Source organism: Ovis aries, chromosome 3 (genome assembly GCF_016772045.2).
Source record: "Ovis aries strain OAR_USU_Benz2616 breed Rambouillet chromosome 3, ARS-UI_Ramb_v3.0, whole genome shotgun sequence".
Classification (NCBI taxonomy): domain Eukaryota; kingdom Metazoa; phylum Chordata; class Mammalia; order Artiodactyla; family Bovidae; genus Ovis; species Ovis aries.
In genome coordinates, this window is record NC_056056.1 from 87,451,307 (window position 1) to 87,471,030 (window position 19,724).

The following is a 19,724-nucleotide window of genomic DNA, read 5'->3' on the forward strand; positions in this document are numbered from 1 at the left end:
GTGCTGTTTACTTTTGTGTTTAGTATATTGCAATTTTTTTTTTTTAATAAACCTGGTGTACTCTTGCAAACCTTTGATCATTCAGACAACCGACTCCTGCGCACTGCTGGTTAGTATAGAGTTAGGGGACTTCTACTCTGGTCGCTGCAGTTGAGCGTTGTGTTACAGATGGACCGTTCTACCTATGTGTGTTTGACTAACAGTGGTTTGTATATTTTGGAAGGTGATTGAAGAAATTGAAGAAATGATGCAGGAATCACCAGACCCAGAAGACGATGAAACGCCTACCCAGTCAGATCGGCTTTCTATGCTTTCCCAGGAAATTCAGACTCTTAAGAGGTCTAGCACCAGCAGTTATGAAGAGAGTAAGGAGCCTTACTTAAGTTAGTGCTGCCTGTGCGTCTGTGTATCTCAGCCATAGAGTGTGACCACCTTCAGGAACCTCTGGTTCTCACAGGCTGGGTTGCATACTCTTCCTCTCCTCACTCCCCGCCGGTGGTACTCAGGGCATTTGTTTATCTTTGCTTGGGGACTGTGTCATATTTACCTTTGAATCCTATATTTGTCCGCTTGGGCTGCTGTAGAGAAATACCACAGGCTGGGTGGCTTAAACCACAGAAATTTGCTTCTTGCTAGTTCTGGAGGCTAGAAGTCTGAGACTGAGGTATTAGCAGGTCTGATTTCTTCTGAGGCCTCTTCCTCTGTCCTCACATGGACTTTCCTGTGGTATATCTGTGTCCTCATCTTCTCATTTTTAAGGGCATCAGTCACATTGGATTAGGGCCCACCCTAATGGCTTAATTTTAACTTCATTATCCCTTTCAAAATGCAGTCTCCAAATTCAGTCATATTCTGAGGTGCTGGGGGGTAGGGCTTCAACAATGTCCTATTTCTCTAGTATTTCCTGAGAATAAAGGGAAGTGCTGAAAAAAACCTGTAAAGGGTCTTCAGGGAATTGTCTGCCCTTCATCTTCCCAATTTTCAGTAAAATTCACACACTGGGGCATGTGTGTTTAAGTATGTATTTAGCTTGAGTCTTTCAAATGGACTTGGCCTCTCTTCGGAAGTGCCCCAGAACCCTGCTCAATGGCCTGTGATTTCTTTTCAGTACAGTGGTTTCCTGTACTCACTCTCTGCTTTTGTGTTTTTTTCCTTGCACAAGCTTATTAAGTCTTGACTGAAGTACTGTTCATGGAACCATTGATTTCAGACGAGTAAAAGATTTTGTTATACTTTTCTTCTTAGCCATTTGAGAAGTAACTTTGCCCACCTACCTCTCCTCAGACCTGCCCACCAAGAGTCTGAGGAGTCTGAGACAATCACAAACCATTTAATTGCTCAGAATACGATGTTTTTGCTCTTTGGGGAGAAACATTTTACTGTGCTGCCTTGAAACATTTCGGTCTTCGTGTCCACTCAGCTTTGCTTTTTGGTCACAGGGGTGAAAAGGCTGTCGGTATCTGAGTTAAATGAGCTGCTGGAGGAAATCGAGACGGCCATCAAGGAGTACTCCGAAGAGCTGGTGCAGCAGCTGGCCCTGCGAGACGAGCTGGAGTTTGAGAAAGAAGTGAAGAACAGCTTTATTTCTGTTCTCATCGAAGTGCAAAACAAACAGAAAGAGCACAAAGAGACAGCCAAAAAGAAAAAGAAACTCAAGAACGGCAGCTCTCAGAACGGGAAGAACGAGAGAAGCCACATGCCCGGCACAGTAAGTGGTGGTGCGTGGGTGACGCGAACACGCTGGAAGCAGCTTCCGCGAGGCCCGCAGAGGCTGGCAGGACCACGTGTGCAGGAGCAGGGCGTGCGCGGGGTCTTCACCAGAGAGCTGAAGGATTGCGTTCAAGACTGCCAGTGTGCTCTGCTCCTTCCGAGAGGTGTTTTCTTGTGGTGAGGGTGTGATGGTTATCTGGATAACTCAGTGCTGAAATGTTTAGGAGGGAGGTAAAGAGAAGGAAGAGAGGGACAATAAAAGAGAATGTTTGAAGGAAAAGCTTTAGCAGGTGACCATTTCAATACCTCTCAATGTTAATAGAGGCTATTTATATTTGGCTGGTGGGCAACTGAATGATACTGCTCTCTCGTTTTTGTTCAGCCCTTGTGAGTTATATAGTAAGAAATGGGGTGCTTTTAGAGGTAGTTGAACTATACGGAGCCTAAAAGCAGAGGTTGACATTTAAATTGTTTTCTCCTGACTTATGAGTGAAGTTGGAATGAGAGGATGTTACAGGCAGTTCCATGACATTACCCGTTTGGCCTCGTATTTGGCCGACTAGACTATTACTGACTGGTGAAAACAACTCGAGGATATTTGAACTTTGACTTTTGTTTTCTGCTTTTCATTTTTCATAAGTGGTGCTGTTAATTTCACTTGATTGAACTTCATTATAAACGTTAACTATTAAGTATTTGAGATACACTTCCTGTTGGTCTTATGGGCATTTCATTTTTCTTTGATAAGTTGAGACCTTGTATCTTGCCACGTTTATGTTTGTATGCGAAGAAGTGTTGGTTTTGTTTTAAACTTGAATGGTTGGGCAAAGGGATTCATGTTCTAAATGGATTATACCTTTTAAATTCACGATAGTGATAACATGAGGATGCAAATTACATCAAACTGGCCGTTACTTCTTGCAGTTATAAAAATTCTGTCTTTGACTAAGTCTGATTTATTCTTTCTGAAGACTGCTTATCAGAGAAATAGATCTCATTGATCAGACTCTGATAGAATCCAGGAAAGAGCATGGCAGTTCTGGGATGTGGAACTACCAATGAGAGTTAATACAAACCAGAGAGAATCTTACTATTTAGTCCATTCATTATACTGTCTTTGGCCTATGAGTATATGCACATTTTCTTAGTTTAATGTTATTTGTACACTGAAAAGACAGTTTATAAACAGACTTTGCAAAAGTTGCCAGATATGTGGAACAAAATACTTTTTAGAAGTGGTGGTATTGGTTAAAGTGTTTAGTGACTTCTAGCAATGGCACCCCACTCCAGTACTCTTGCCTGGAAAATCCCATGGAGGAGCCTGGTGGGCTGCAGTCCATGGGGTCGCTAAGAGTCGGACACGACTGAGCAACTTCACTTTCACTTTCCACTTTCATGCATTGGAGAAGGCAATGGCAACCCACTCCAGTGTTCTTGCCTGGAGAATCCCAGGGACGGGGGAGCCTGGTGGGCTGCCGTCTCTGGGGTCACACAGAGTCAGACATGACTGAAGCGACTTAGCAGCAGCAGCAGCGACAACTCTGAAGAAAACAGCACCCACCAAACAAAAAAATCCCCACCTAAACATTCCCCAAACCAAAACAATTGTTTGAGTATACAGCCCTGGATAAAGTTTGCTTTAATTAGGAACAGTATTTTGTATCTCAAATTAAAAAAAAAATTGTACCCTTTAAACTGTCCTTTTATGCAGGTGTGATTAAATGCTTAGTTGAAAAGTCATAGCACGGTTGGTAATTTCTGCCTATCTGCTTTTAGGGATTGCATGTAATTTCTCCATTTATTTGTGTTAACACTTAGGCGAGGAAAATAAATGTATCCCTGCTGCTGCTGCTGCTGCGTCACTTCAGTCGTGTCCGACTCTGTGCGACCCCATAGACGGCAGCCCACCAGGCTCCTCTGTCCCTGGGATTCTCCAGGCAAGAACGCTGGAGTGGGTTGCCATTTCCTTCTCCAATGCATGAAAGTGAAAAGTGAACGTGAAGTCGCTCAGTCGTGTCCGACTCAGCGACCCCATGTAGAGTAGTTTAAATGCTTCTTTTTCTGACTCCCATTTAAAAAGTGTTTGAGTGGATTCATTGTGTGATTTTACATGGTATTTATGTTGAGGAATGGATTTGACAAGGCAACGTTTAGGTCTTATTTGAACATTTATTAGCCTTGAAATAGATTCATAGGAACAGTAATTTTTTTTTTCCCCTGCAATATTTGGACGTGTGAAGTTGCTTCTTGAGTCCTGATCTGCTGTTTGTGTCAAGACCTTTAATTAGGCTCATAATGGCATCTCTAAGCTTGCGATACCAGTTCCCGCCATCATCATGAAGCTTGAAAGGAGGGCAAAAAGCCATTCCATTTGGGACACAGGGAGCCTGAAACCTATCAAGGATTCTGAAAATACTGATCGGTGGCTCAAAGGAACTTTAAAGTGAAATGGCCAGTGGCGAAACAGATTCCAAGATACTGCCTTTCCAGGCCTTTTATATAACATGCAGTTTTGGCAAGGCCTGATCTCTGTGGATTGGCTATCTCATTTGGTGGTTTAGTTGCTCATTCGTGTCCAGCTCTTTTGTGACCCCATGGACTGTAGCCTGCTAGCCTCCTCTGTCCATGGGATTTCCCTAGCAAGTTACATTTCCCTGGAGTGGATTGTCATTTCCTTCTCTAGGGGATCTTCCTGATCCAGGGATTGAGCCTGTGTCTCTTGCATTGCAGGCAGTCTCTGGCAATGTAGATGGATTCTTTACTGACTGACTCACCAAGGATTGGTGACCCTTTTGTAGATATCATTACTTGTTTTGTAATAACGTTGGTCACTTTTTTTCTTTTTACCTTAGGTATGTTTTATATCTATCAAAGACTTGGATTTCTTCATTAAGTGTGCAATAGTTTCCTGCCATTTTTCCCTTAAGCACATTTCATTGAAACAGAGCATCAATTTGTAGTACTTTATCCATAATTGCCAACTTTTGGTACAGAGAGACTGTAATAAAATATGAGTGTGAATAGAGCAGAGTTTAGGTTTTCACTTTTTTAAATATAAATTTGTTTAATTGGAGGCTAATTACAATATTGTATTGGTTTTGCCATATATCAACATGAATCCGCCACGGGTGTACACGTGTTCCCCATCCTGAACCCCCCTCCCACCTCCCTCCCTGTACCATCCCTCTGGGTCATCCCAGTGCACCAGCCCCAAATTAGTGGGCCTAGAGATGCTATTCATAAATATTAAATAAATTTCTGAGTATCTTCTGGAAGTGAAATGTTAATTTAGTTTTTAAAGTTAATCTGTTACATATTGGATAAGATAAAACTATTCATTCAGTAAACATTTGCAGAGTATCTTTTTTGTGCCAGGCACTGTTGAAGATACAGTGGTGAATAAAACAGATAAGGCCTCTGGCCTCTTGGAGATTATATTCTAACAAGGGAGACAGGCACTAAACAAAGAAAAGTGTGACTAGACATTGTAACTTCAGGTAGTAACAAATTCCATCAAGAAAAGGAAAAGCTTGGTTGAGGCAATTGGTAGCAGTGCTATGGGGAGTTGTTTCCAAAATGGTAGTCACCTTGTCACTTGCTCCTTCTGGTGGGCTGGGCAGGCTGTCCTGTCCCTCTTCAGCTGTCTGTTTGGAGGTGATGGTGGAAGAGTACATCTTCTTCTTGGCTAATGAGACTTAATAGAGTCAGTTCAGTTTAGTTGCTCAGTCATGTCCGACTCTTTGCAACCCTATGGACTGCAGCACACCAGCCTTCCCTGTCCATCACCAACTCCTGAAGCTTGCTCAAACTCATGTCCATCGAGTTGGTGATGCCATCCAACCATCTCATCCTCTGTTGTCCCCTTCTCCTCTTTCCTTCAATCTTTCCCAGCATCAGGGTCTTTTCCAGTGAGTCAGTTCTTTGCATCAGGAGGCCAAAGTATTGGAGCTTAAGCTTCAGCATCATTTCTTCCAGTGAATATTCAGGGTTGATTTCCTTTAGGATGGACTGGTTGGATCTCCTTGCTATCCAAGGGACTCTCAAGAGTCTTCTCCAGCACCTCAGTTCAAAAGCATCAATTCTAGAGTGTCGATTAATAGAGTCAGAGACTTTATTTCCTTTATCCTATTCAACATGTGGAAAAACAGGAGTGGGGAGTAGAGATCGGAACGGTTGAAGGGCGCTGTTAATGGGTTTGGTGGTGCTCGTACATTTCTTTGAACTGACTGTGTTGTGTTGGGCTGTGGCGTGACCATTTATGCCACTGCCTTTTTCTAGAGTGACCTCCCTTCCTTTCCTGCTTCCACTGTCCTCTTGGGAGATTTCTTTTCTTCTCTCTTTTTTTAAACTCATTATTCAAAATCATGGTCAGGCTTTATCTTCCTTTCTTAGACCTTTTCTTGATGACTCTTCCTCCAATGCAAAATTGACAGTCCTCTCCTTCTGGGGTTAGTATTATTCCTCTTAACTGTTGCTGTTAGTACTGTGATGCCATATTGTAATTTTTTGTTTTCATGTCTGTCTCTGTTATGGTTCCCTGTGGAGAGAAACTGTAACTTTATCTAACATATCCCTAGGTCCCACAAGGTCCTCAATAAATTTCTGATGAATAAATAGTAAAAAATATATATATATAATTTTTTTTTTTGCAAATCTGTATTTCTTCCTTGGATCTTTCTGCCAGGTGCCAAACACATTGAGGCTGAATAGCATATTGATTAAGAACTTTGGGTTAAGAGCTCTGTTTGAATCCTGATCCTGCCCCTGGGTACATAACCCTTTGAATTTTGGAGGGATTAAGTGAAATTATGATATGTATAAGAGTAGCATATATCCTGAGTAAATGCTAGTTGTTATATGTCAAACTGTTTCCTAGACATTTTCCCCTGAATATCTTGTGGGCATCAAGAATTTATCTTATCAGACTGAACTCACTGTTTTTCCTAAAGGTGAATTTATTCCTTGTATATATTTTTTGACTATAGTGAAACTATAGTCTCCCCATTCACCAAAAGCAGTGGAATTTTTAGGTCAAAAATACAGTTTTAAGCAACCATCTTTTCAAAGTGTCCTACATAAATGTTACCCAGTAACAGCGTAAGTTGAGTGGCCATTTCCCCAAACCCCCAACGTATGATGGTTATTATTATTCTTCTCATATATACTGATCCAGTAGGTAGGTTATTGACTGTCTGTATTCTTTTGTGAGTTGCCTGTTGTGTCACATTTGAGCTGAGGGTACACATCTGCTGTCCTGGTACCATACTCTGCGGTGATCAGTTGCTTAAGTCTTTCCTTAGGAAGGAGTGCAGTCTTTGCGAAGACTCACTCAGATTGTTTCCCCAGCACTGCACCTAATTTGTCACTTAATACACGTCTGTTAATTGAAACTTTGCAATAGAGAGGATGGAATCTCAGAGGATTTGGGTGTGTGCTTTGCATTATTGCTTTGCCAGGGATTTTTGGGGGGCCAGTCTTGTACTTATATCAAGTAGGTTCACAGGTCGTTGAATTTCAGTGGCTGCTTACAGGAGAACAAGAACAGGTTGAAGTACACCAGCTGTCTCTACATTAGTAATTTAAGAGATTAAAGTAATTTAGTGGTGGTTGTCATCTGGAGCTATCTCACGTTGTAAAGACTTTAGTGTTTCCCTGCCTAGAATGGATGTTCTTCCTCCTGCAGAATCCGGTGTTTGTCAATTACAAGTCCTGTGTAAAGTTTCTTATTCGAAGCCTAGGCCTGAGAAGATGGGAGTGTATGCAGTATCTTTTCTGTTGTTCATGTTGCACTGAACTGTTGAGAGTTCTAGTGTATTGCTGTCACCACCAGCAAAAATGTATTGGGTTGTCCAGAGTTCATTCAGGGTTTTCTGTAGGACAAGCTCTTTGACCAACCCAATATAACTGCTTCAGTCTATCCCAAAGAAGTTTATTCTGAAAGCTTCTGAGATATTAGTAATCGGTGACTCCATTGTACAAAGAATCATATTACCCTAATTTATTGCTTTTGGTGTTGGAGAGATAACTGCTTAAGGATGCGGAGGAGCTAGGGCTCGGATGATAGATACTCTTTTTTGTGTATATCTTTCTTTCACAGATGCATTGCTCCATCTGTCTGTATGACGCACTTTGCTCGTATTATGACTAACGGTCAATCTATTTTATTTCTCTTTTACATGCAAAAGTGCCCCAGTATTAGTTTTTCGTTTAATCTTGACCAAAACTGACTTTAAGAGAAATTTATTTTTATTTAGACAGCTACTATTATTCTGAAGTTTTTCTAGTTTATACGGGCAATAAAGCCTAGAAGGAATTGTTCTGGCATAACTACTTGAATTTGATGCTCTTTAAATGTAAACAAGGACCTGTATTTCTGTTGTTGTTCCTTTTTAATTTGGAATTTAAAAATTTTACATTTGCTAAGATAATTTAGCCGAGGGATTGGCAAAGCAAACTATTGGCTGAGGGCCAAATCAACCCTCTGCCTGTTTTATAAGTAGTTTTATTGGAACACATCTATGTTCTTTCATTTATACGTGGTCTGTGACTTCTTTGGTGTTATAAGTAGAGAGTTGAATAGTTGTGACAGAGACTATGTGGGCTGCAAATCCCCAAATATCTACTATCTAGCCCTTTATGGAAAAGTTTGCCAACCCCTGATTTAGACTAAAATTTTCTAAAATTAAAAATTAGAAGGAAAAAAAGTAAGCCCCTTTTAAGTGAGTTTGTGTAGATAAAAGATCACTGTGTTGTGACTAAAATTTACTATAAAACATAGCGCTGTTTTATTCTCAGAGTGTGTTGAGTTATGCCTTTTCTCAGGGCCCCTCCAGCAGCCTGAGTTACGCCCACAGATGGTGATACTGTCCATCTCCAGTCGCTTGCCATGCGTCCCCACCTAATAACAGACCTGGGTGCTGCGTGCATCAGATTCCAGTTGTTCAGTTGCTCAGTTGTGTCCGACTCTGTGACCCCAGGGACTGCAGCACACCAGGCTTCCCTGTCCTTCACTGTTTCTCAGAGTTTGCTCAAACTCATGTCTATTGAGTTGGTGATGCCATCCAACCATCTCATCCTCTGTCGTCCCCTTCTCTTCCTGCCCTCAATCTTTCCCAGCAAAAGGGTCTTTTCCAGTGAGTTGGCTTTTCACATCAGGTGGCCAAAATATTGGAGCTTCAGCTTCAGTGTCAGTCCTTCCAATGAATGAATATTCAGGGTTGATTTTCCTTTAAGATTGACTGGGTTGATCCCAGTTTCCCATTAACTAAATGAAGAGAGCCAGCAGGTAAACCAGTTGTCTCCAGACTGGGGGACAAATAAAAAAACAAAAAACAAACTGACAGTTCCTTGAGCACACTGTATTTATACACGGTGATAAAAGGTAGTTTAAAGAGAGTAGCAGAGAAGGTGGGAAAGGGTTGTTTCTGCTCCTTTTCTAAGTAGTGGTAGTTGAGAGGATAAAGTCAGCTCTGTACACATACTTGAATGTAAATATTAACACATTTTCAACAATAGTTTGTTGGTGATATTTTATAGTACTTCTCTGTATTTATACATTGGAAAGAATATTCCTAAAAATTAGCATTAGGCATAAAATGGAAGGTCATTATAGGGTGGAGAGAAACTTAGTTATGCATGTTTATTATTTTAATAATTCACACCTATGAATTAAAAATTACTTTAGATATGGAACAAATTTGTATTTTGGTGGTACCTAGTGGCTCAGCTGGTATAGAATCCGCCTGCAGTGTGGGAGGCCTGGGTTCGATCCCTGGGTTGGGAAGATCCCCTGGAGAAGGGAACTGCTACCCATTCCAGTATTCTTGCCTGGAGAATTCCATGGACTGTATAGCCTATGGGGTCACAAAGAATTGGACACAACTAAGTGACTTTCACTTTTATTGCCTAGAGAAATGTTATCTGGAGATAGTTTTTGCTATCTTACTATTATGTACTGTTTGTTTTCTGCAGTGGTTTTTTGGTATCTGACTGTAATAGTGGACTTTCATGATTTAGCAGTTACTGTAGTAAAAATCGGGAGTCTATTCGTTTTTATTTATTTTAAACTTTTTATTTTGTATTGGAGTATAGCTGATTAATAAACAATGTTGTGATGGTTTCAGGTGAACTGTGAAGGGATTCAGTCGTACATATACATGTTTCCATTCTGCCCCAAATTCCCCCCTTCACCAGGTTGCCATAGGAAATTGAGCAGAGTTCCTTGAACTATACAACAGGTCTTTGTTAGTTATCCATTTTTTAAAATATAGCAGTGTGTACATGTCCATCTTAAACTCCCTAACTGTCCCTTCCCCCCATCCTTTGCCCTGGCAACCATAAGCTTGTTCCGTGAGTCTTATTTTTGTTTTGTAAGTATGTTCATTTATATAAGTGTGATCCAAAAGGATATATGCACCCCAATGCGTGTGAATGAAGTCATTTCTAAAGGTCAGTATGACACTCTTGGTCCATCCATGTTGTTGCAAATGGCATGATTTCATTCTTTTTAATGGCTAATATTCCATTGTACTACGTCGTCTTTATCCATTCCTCTGTCGCTGGACATTTACGTTGCTTACATGCCCTGGCTATTGTAAACAGTGCTGCAATGAACACTGAGGTGCATATATCCTTTTGGATCATGTATTTCTCAGGATTCTGCTCTTGACCGCTTTATGTCTTGGAGAGGTTTATAATTGTTAACATAATACAAATTCAAGTAAAAGCCATAATATGCCAGGAAACTGTGAACTTACTGTTATTTAGAGTATCCAGAAGTATCAGGAAAGAGTTCATAAATCTGTCAGAGTTAATTATTTTACTTTAGCTTAGTAGCTTTGAAACGGAGAAGGCAACGGCACCCCACTCCAGTACTCTTGCCTGGAAAATCCCATGGATGGAGGAGCCTGGTAGGCTGCAGTCCATGGGGTCTTGAAGAGTCAGACACGACTGAGCGACTTCACTTCCACTTTCCACTTTCACGCATTGAAGGAAATGGCAGCCCACTCCAGTGTTCTTGCCTGGAGAATCCCAGGGATGGGGGAGCCTGATGGGCTGCCGTCTATGGGGTCGCACAGAGTCGGACACGACTGAAGCGACTTAGCAGCAGCAGCAGCAGCAGCAGTAGCTTTGAAAATGCTTGCCAATACTTAATTACCATATTAAGATTAAATTAAATAAAAATTTTAAAAGATCTTCAAATACAAGCAATTAAATTGATGCTAGTCCATTTACTTCTATTCATATCTCATCTTTCTACCCTGAGAGTGAATTTATAAAATAGTTCAATATTTAAATATTTATTCTGTTTAAATATTTATCTGCTTTGGTGTAACTCATTTTCTAACTTGGATCTTGAAAAAATTATTTTTGGGTAGAGTTTGCATTTATAACTGATTTATAATCACATTAAAATTATTTGATTTGAGGAAGTGTCAAAATAAGCAAGATCAATTTTTACATCTTAGGTAATAGCTTACTAATCATTTACTTTTTTTTTTAACATTTAACTGTTGCTTTCAATGCTATGCATTTCTCATCTTTTGTATTTTGATTATTTTGAGAACTCGAACTGAAAAATTGACTACTGTTCTTTATCACTTAAACTATTACAAATGATGTGATTTATAAAGAACAGTAATTATGCTTGAATTTCACTTTCTTCTGAACTTTGAGTATAAAGAATATTAATGGAGTTAGAGCATAGATTAGAATAAGAGTCAGAAATAGGTGAAAAGCATTTCCTAATTGCTTCTCCCAAACTTTTTCCTGTTATTGAGCTTTGATATTTAGATTTTTAAGGCTTTCCTGATAGAGGTCTGTGCCACTGGGTGTCACATGAGGTGTCAGCTTCAGAGAAAAGCTAAGAAAATTTGGTAGCAGGAATAGTCTGACTTTCCTGACCTCTGGGTTAGCTTGGTTTTTCACTGTCTTGGATCCTGCTTTCTGTGAAATGAGTTAAACTGGTGATTTACTGTGCAGAGAATGAGCTGATTTAAGACTCTAGAAAAGAGTTAACAGACCACAGTGCTCTATCTGATTCCAGTTGCTTTTCAGTGTATGTGGTGGTGTCTAGGTGTTTTTATTGTTCAGAAAGACCTTGGATTACCTAAAAGTGTTCCTTGTTTTCTGATCAAGTTTTCTGGCTGATTCAGTCTCAGACAGTAGTATCTTTTCTTTGTGTTGTCTTCCCTCCTCTTTAAGCTGGAGACTATAATCAGGGTGGTTATTTCTGTTGCTATTTTATTTGTACGAGGAGAACTTGAAATACTCTTGTTTACTGTTTGGGAGAAAAGTAGAAATGTATGATTATTTTTCTCTTTGGGAGTTTTTCCCATATGTTGTTCTAGCCGTTATTATTTTTTTTTTTTTTTTCTCTAAATTGTTCTAGCCTTTAAAGCGGAATACATCCCAAACATTTTTTGAACATTATGTTTGCTGATCACGCTAAGTGCTTCCCACGGACTATTTTATTTAATCCTCACAACAACCCTATAAAGCAGACGTAATTGCTGGGCTGTGTTGTGCTTAGTCACGTCGGACTCTTTAGTGACTCCGTGGACTGAAGCCCGCTAGGCTCCTCTGCCCATGGGATTCTCCAGGCAAGAACACTGGAGTAGGTTACTGTTTCCTCTTTCAGAGGATCTTCTCAGACCCAGGGATCAAACCGCCATCTCTAGCATTGCAGATGGATTCTTTACCGTTGAGCCATATTGCTGCCATTTCTTAAATGGGTAAACGAAAGCTCAACAGAGGACTTGGCTCACAGAACCAGTATGCATTGGAGTGCAGATGTATCGACTGTACAGAGGTGGGGGACCTGTGGCTCTGGGTTCTCCAGTTCTGAGCTGTGCATGGTGATATGGATGGGCCTGGAGGGCTTGGCTCATTTCTTTGTTTTTCAGATTTTTACAGATTTTTTTAAATTTTATCTTCTATATCTTGTTTACACTTTGTTGCTCCTGTTCTCGTCTGAGAAAAATTTCCAGAGAATGACTGACTCTGAAACTTTAGTACATACTCATGCCAAGGAAGGAAGCAGTCATGAGGCAGTCGTGAGCATTCTCAGCATAAACCATGTGACCCAGGCCCTGAACTGGTAAACCCTTCTCCGGTCCTTGCCTTGGTACTTTGGCACTTTGTCAGCGGTGAGGGGAACAATAAAGTGAATACTGTAGCGCTTAATCATTTTCCTGCTTATAAATGGGTTCCCGTCAAAATTTCCATTCTGAGAAGGGCATTTTACAGAGCTATTAACACCTTCATTAAGATGTGGTGGATCGATTACAAAATAATTTTAGACTCACAGAACCTTCACCAGCTCTTCACCTGGAATTTGAAAGTTTGGGTTCTTCCAGTCTAGAAATGGTGGATTACATGGAGGCATTTTTGACATACTTAACACTGCTGTTGTTTATTTTAATTAAATTGTAACAGCCCTTTATTGAATGTCCTTTGTGTCACTGAACATTTGTAACCTCGAGACTTACTTTTGTTATACTTTGACATGGCTCTTGCACTTTCATCTGAGAAATGTTCAACAGAGAAATGCCTCTCTTCTTCCCTCTTTTCATTTCTCTTCCTCCTTCCTTCCATCTCTCTCCTCCTCCCTCTTCCTACTTGTAAAATTTAAGCACAGAGAAAGTCTTCTCACCGGCCCAGTTAAGTACCCTAAGTACCTAATAACACCGCATCTGCTGTTAAGCATGTAAATGCAGTGTTCCTAAATGAGGTGATGTTTTACTCAAAAGTAAATTTAATCTGCCTCTGAGGTTTTATCTTTTTCAAAATTCATTTTGCCTTCCAAGAGGGTGTATGTTTTTGGAATTTACTGGGCAGCTGTAAAGCAGAATCTGTTGTGCGCTCTGTGGGGGCTCTTGCCCTGCTCCTTCTTGTCTTGCCAGTAGTCTCTCCATTCTCGTTCATTAGTCTTCTTTTACTTGCTACTCTTGCATTATCCTAGGGATTTCAGATTTCTTAGTTACTCCACTGTTTTACAAACCATGTCAACAGGATGATTTTATCTTATTGATCTCATGTTGACCTCTCAGGCTGTTCAGTGGACTTTGCTGGAACTCCACTGTTTACTCCTTTGACAAATAACCTTATATCTTGTCATATCTTCTTTCTTCTATTCACCCTTAGATTACTTTTACCTTTTAACTTGTTTAAAAAAAAGTTTCTCTCCTGCTAGAAATCACAGGCGCCCTGCTGTGGTTATCAGAGGCTCTAGGACCGGTCTTAGGTGTTACACCTTCGGCTCAGCAGACGCTTATAAATGCTTGCCATGACGCAGGCGCAGGGCGCATCGTGGGAGTCGAGAACCTAAAGACCTAGTCTTTATCTCCGAAAGGTACTCGTGTCTGCAGAAGACTGAGGGAGCCACTGGAGCTGACGGTTCCGGGTGTGTCGCCTGGCTGGGCAGTTCCGTCACTGCGAGCGCTTGCACCGTGGCCTCGTGTGGCCTTCTGCTCTCGTACTCTTGGGCGTCCCTGCATATGTGCAGCTGCACGGCTTTGACTGGCCTTCTTAAAAAGTCATGTATCTTCTTGGAAGTTGCAAATAAGACCTTTAAAAGTGACATCCTTAACCCTCCGTTTCACAGATCGGGAGACCGGCCTTTGTAGGCTCAGGGACTGCTGTCATGTCACACAGTTGGTGGCAAAGCTGGGCAGGAGCCCCATCTCTGATGTCTAGTCCACCATTTTTCTATCCAAGAAGACTGTTGAAAAATTTTCTGATTCCAAATACTTTTGACTAAGGTGTGATTCTTGGTTTCATAAAAAATAAAATCTGGAAGTGTTTCACGGGTAATCACTGAAAATTTTGCAGCTGAAGCCAGTGACGGACCATTGGGTGCCCCCTGCGTGTGGAGGATGGCCTTGTGCTTTGTGGGCACAAAGGTGTCTCTGATATTGTTTCTCTCCTTAAGGACTGTGAGATGGAGTGATTTATGAAAACTTAACCTGACCAAAACTTTATTTTTTCTTTCTGCACTCTTTTTTCTTTGGATCTTGTGCCTCATCCCCACTTTTTAAAAAAATCATTTTTTTTCCTTTACTGAGAAATAAATGCCATACGTTGCTGTGTAAGGCTAAGGTATATAGCATGAAGGTTTGATTTACGTATGTGGTGAAATGATTACCATAATAAGATTGGCTAGCATCTATCTTCTCATAGAGGCACAGTAAAAGGAAAGAAAAGAGGTTTGCATTTTTGCCAGGATTCACTCTCATATACCCTATGACAGTGTTAAGTGGAATCACCGTGTCATGCATTCCATCACTAGTGCTCTTATCTCACAGCTGGAAGGTTAAACCTTTTGACCACTTTCCTCCGGTCCCCTCTCCCCTCACCCTCCACCTCTGTAATCACAGGTCTGATCTCGTTTTTTCTATGAGTTCAGGTTTTTATTTAAGATTCCTATATAGGTGAGATCATATAGTATTTGTCTTAGAGAAAGACTGACTTCACTTAGCATAATTCCTTCAAGGTTCATCTGAGTGGCAAATAAACTTTTATCTTTTCATTTAGGGCTATTAGACAAACTTATATTGATCTGTAACTATGTGCCAGGCATGGGTGTTAAGGATGTGGAGTAAACCCTTTCCTCTAGGGGCATGCTGCCTGGGGGCTGGGGCTCTGATGCCATCCTCCATGCACATGCAGTGATTCTCCGCCAGGCCAGTTTGGGTTGCCCCCCCCCCCCCCCACCGCCACAGGAGACATCAGGCAAGTCTGAAAACGTTTGTCATTGGCACAACTTGGAGGGATGGGGGGTGGTGTCCTGGGCATCCTGCTGAGTAGAGGCCAGAGATGCCACTCCGCGTCCTACAGTCCACAGGACTGCTCTCTCGGCAAAGAATCACACATCTGACCCTAGCGTCAGCAGTGTCAGGGTTGAGAAACCCAGGGATAGGGTGCTAATTGCTATATTCAAAACAGCTTCCGTGGTTTTAGAGTCTTCTGTGCCTGGTACTGCCCAGTGGTGGAGGCGTTGTACTTTCTTGTCACTCGTAGTTTGGTTTAGAGGTCTGAACTGAGTCCTGAGGACAGATAAGGGAAGGAGGGGGCAGGCACACTGAGCAGAGGGGGTGGTGTGGACAACCCCTGGAGGAGGTGACAGGAGCCCCCGGGGAGCTGATGGTTGTTGTTCATTATGGCTAAAGTTGAGGGAGGTAAGTCAAGAAAAAGAGGGTGTGGAATAGCAAAGTGGAAGCCGGAGAATGGCGGGCTTTGAATGCTGCACTACAGCATTTGGTCCTTACTTAAAGACTGTAGGAAACCCAGGAGAGGTTTTAAGTTGCTGGTTACATGTTCAGGTTTGTCTCTTGGAAGGGTAACTTTGGTGTTTCAATGAGCGTTGATTGGAAGGAGACAGCTAGAGCTACGGAGTTGATTTGGGGGCTGTTGCTATCATCGAGTAAGAAATGAGTCAAGGAAGTGACAGCGATGGGAGAATAGCTGAATTTCAGAGATCTTAAGGGGCATGGATCTGTTGGGACACTGGGGAAGAGTCCAGTTGTTGATTTCTGCCTTGTGGTGGCATAGACACTACACTTGTTTTATCTTCCCGGAAGGGAGACATGCAGGTCTCTTCAATAGGAACTGCAACAGGCAGAGCCCTTGGGGGATGTCTGTCCTTCCCGTCGGCTCTGGATGGTGCAGCCACTTGGGGTACAAAGAGTGACCCTCCCTTTCCAGCACCTCCAGCACACATGGATGGAGAGAGGACAGGGCCAGTGCAGTAACACCTTATGGAAGGAAGGGAGAATGGAAATAGGAGCCACGGTTTCACATCCTGCTGGAGAGGATAACAGGACCCCTTTTGGTTTTGCTTTGAGAGGCTCTCCTGTCATTGTCCTTTGTGGCCCATCTGGGTGGGGGTATAGTTCATGTCTCAGCTCACAGGTCACCTCCTGGGAGAACTTTTCTCTGCGCTCTCAGTGTAGAGTAGGCATCCAGTTTCTAATTGTTGTAGCTATTGGCAGGGTGTGCATTATCTGCCATCATCTGGTTCCTTTACTTCTGTTAACTTTTCCTGCTCCTCTTAGCCTGGAAAGTCAGGTCACAAGGGTGTGAGGGACCTTGTCTGATGTGTTCACTTTGAATCCTTAATACGTGGAATAATATGTGGCTTCATATATTTTGAAAAAATGAGTAAATGAAGGGGAGAGGTGTAGAATGCTGAGGGAGAAATAGGCTTTTAGTAATAACATTTTTTGGTGGAGGAGAGGAAGATGAATTTGGTCATGGGTATGATGCGTTTTTTTGGAATGTTTAAGTACAGATGTCCAATAGGCCGCTAAACATGAACCCAGGAAGGAGATTATAATAAAGGCAGCTAGTGTTTCTCAAGCACTTCTTTTGTGCTAGACTGTGTTCTGAGCCCTTGGTATGGTGGAGTGGTGGATCTCCAGAGGCAGAAGTTGAAGTGGGAAAAGCAGAGTGTGCATGAGAAGAAAGACAGGGACGCAGTTCTGGGGAGACACCAGTATATAAGAGGTGAGCAGAGAAAGAGGCTTCTTGCAGAAGGAGCAACCCAGAGGCAGGGGAACCCTGGGAGAGTGTGGTATCTAGACACCCAGGGAAGGAGGAGGAGAAATTACTGGACGTCTCCGAGAGACCTAAAGGGTGTCCGCAGCCTTCGGCATCAAAGAAATGATGCTGGGAAGAGTTGCTTCTGGAAACCCCAGGGAATGAGAGGTTGAGGGTTTGAGAATTTAAAGGTGGTAATGTTGGGAATCCACCTACTAATGGAGGAGACACTGGAAACTCCAGTTCAGTCCCCGGGTCAGGAAGATCCCCTGGAGAAGGGAATGGCAACCCACTCCAGTATTCTTGCCTGGAGAATCCCATGGGCAGAGGAACCTGGTGGGCTGCAGTCCACGGGGTCGCAAAGGGTCCAACACAACTGAGCAGGCATGCACAGCAGTGGGAAAGGGCTTGCAGAGAGGTGGAGTCTGAACATGCAGTCAGGGGAGAGGTTGTTACTCAGGGGTTCCTGGGGAGGTGAGGGTTGATGGCAGCTCGAGTTGGGGAGGCATATCTTTCAGACGGTTTCTTTTTACTTCCCCCGAATGTTCTGATTTTTCCTGTTCTGTCATTTTCCTGGTAGAACCTTACTGGCCGCAGTGTTGCCTGCTTGGTCAGGATCTGCTGGGGCCTAACTGCCCATAGTTACTGACTCAGCTGCCATCAGCCACGAGGGCAAGGGTTCTACAGGGAGTTCCTTTACTATAAACTTCTTTGGCCAGGATTTTCTTAAGTTCCTGTGACTTCACGTGGTTGCACTTTCATTCACTTTCACTTAACCTGGTTGCAGGAAAGCCATCTTTCATAGATAACACAGGCTGTTGGCAGTTGAAATGGCTCAGTAATATCCAAAACTGGACATTTAATACATTTAACTTTGTTTAAGAATTTAAAAATTTGCATAAACTAACTCCCCCCTTCCGCTCCTACCAAGGGATGGAAATTAGGTTTCCAATTGGAAAAGTAAAGACTGTATTTTTATTTTAAAATTTCATATTTATTTTGGGCTGTGTTGGGTCTTTGTTGCTGTACGCAGGCTTTCTCTAGTTGCGAAGAGCAGTCTTCTCATTCTGGTGTCTTCTCTTGTTGCGGAGCATGGGCTCTGGGGCCTGCAGGCTTAGTTGTCCTGTGGTATGTGAAATCTTAGTTCAAGGGCCAGAGATCAAACTCATGTCGCCTGCCTTGGCAGGTGTATTCTTAACCACTGGACCACCAGGGAAGTCCCAAGATAGTGTTTTTAGAGTTCAAATGGGAAGTATACCTTAGTTTTCTGATACATTGATTCTAAAATGTTTTATCTTGCTTGAGGTTTTCTGAATTTCTATCTGACTTTAACATGCCTGTAGGTATTAGAGTGAACTAACATAGAAAATTAAGTATTTTTTCTCTTTATTGCTTTTGAAAGGAACATTTGAACATATGCCTACATTTGATAGACATAATTTATTTGAAAAGTTTTATCATAGATGCTGGATCTTAAGAAGTCCTTTTCTTTTGATAATCTGTTTTTAAAAAATGTGAACAAATTATATGATAGTGTGAGAAATCTACAGGCATGATTATCTGGAGGTGTTAATATTAACCTTCCCTGATAGCTGAGTTGGTGAAGAATCCGCCTGCAATGTGGGAGACCCCTGTTCAATTCCTGGGTCAGGAAGATCCGCTGGATAAGGGTAGGCTACCCACTCCAGTATTCTTGGGCTTCCTTTGTGGCACAGCTGGTAAAGAATCTGCCTGCACTAGGGGAGACCTGGGTTTGATCCCTGGTTTGGGAAGATTCCCTGGAGAAGGGAACAGCTACCCCCTCCAGTATTCTGGCATGGAGAATTCCATGGACTGTATAATCCGTGGGGTTGCAAAGAGTCAGACATGACTGAGCGCCTTTCACTTTAACCTAATTCATCAAAAGGAAGAGTTAATGCTGCCAGCAAAGTTAACAGCATGTTTAGTGGGGGTGTCTTAACCAGACATTTGATTCTTACTGAGACAGAGTGAAATGTAGATCCTGGAAGGACAGGGTTAGAGGAGAGGTGTAGGTGGACGAACCCACACAAGGCACTTGGATTTTCAGAAACAGCATCAAGTATGTGATTGATACAAAGGCACTGAGCTTCTTCAACGATGAAACCTTTTGGTATTTCTCAGCTTTTTGTTGTGTGGGCTTCTTTATATTCTTAAAATTCACTGAAGACTCCAAAGGCCTTTTGTTTCTAAAGATTATATTGATTTTTACTGTATTAGAAGTTAAAACTGAAAATTTTAACATATTAACTCATTTAAAAATACCAATAAGTGGAGCTCAACTGGGTGCTTTGTGATGACCTACAGGGGTGGGGTGGGGATTGGGAAGTGGAGGGAGGTCCATTAGGGAGGGGATATGTGTATATACACAGCTGACTTTTAAAAATCCATGTAAAAAAACAAGAGGAAAATGGGGAAAATATCAATAAGAAAATTATTCACGCTTATGTAAATAACTT

General features: G+C 41.9%; 1 protein-coding gene across 4 annotated transcripts in view; it reads left to right on the top strand.

The window, feature by feature from the left end:
- The window catches only part of FEZ2 (fasciculation and elongation protein zeta 2), a 43,772-nt gene that overhangs the window by 13,635 nt on the left and 10,413 nt on the right, over positions 1-19,724 (top strand). For all 4 annotated transcript variants that reach the window (XM_060412268.1, XM_012175981.4, XM_060412269.1 and 1 more), the window contains exons 4-5: positions 224-365; positions 1,440-1,708. In XM_060412268.1, coding sequence (XP_060268251.1) covers positions 224-365; positions 1,440-1,708 — 411 coding nt within the window. The remainder of the gene's footprint in view (positions 1-223; positions 366-1,439; positions 1,709-19,724) is intronic.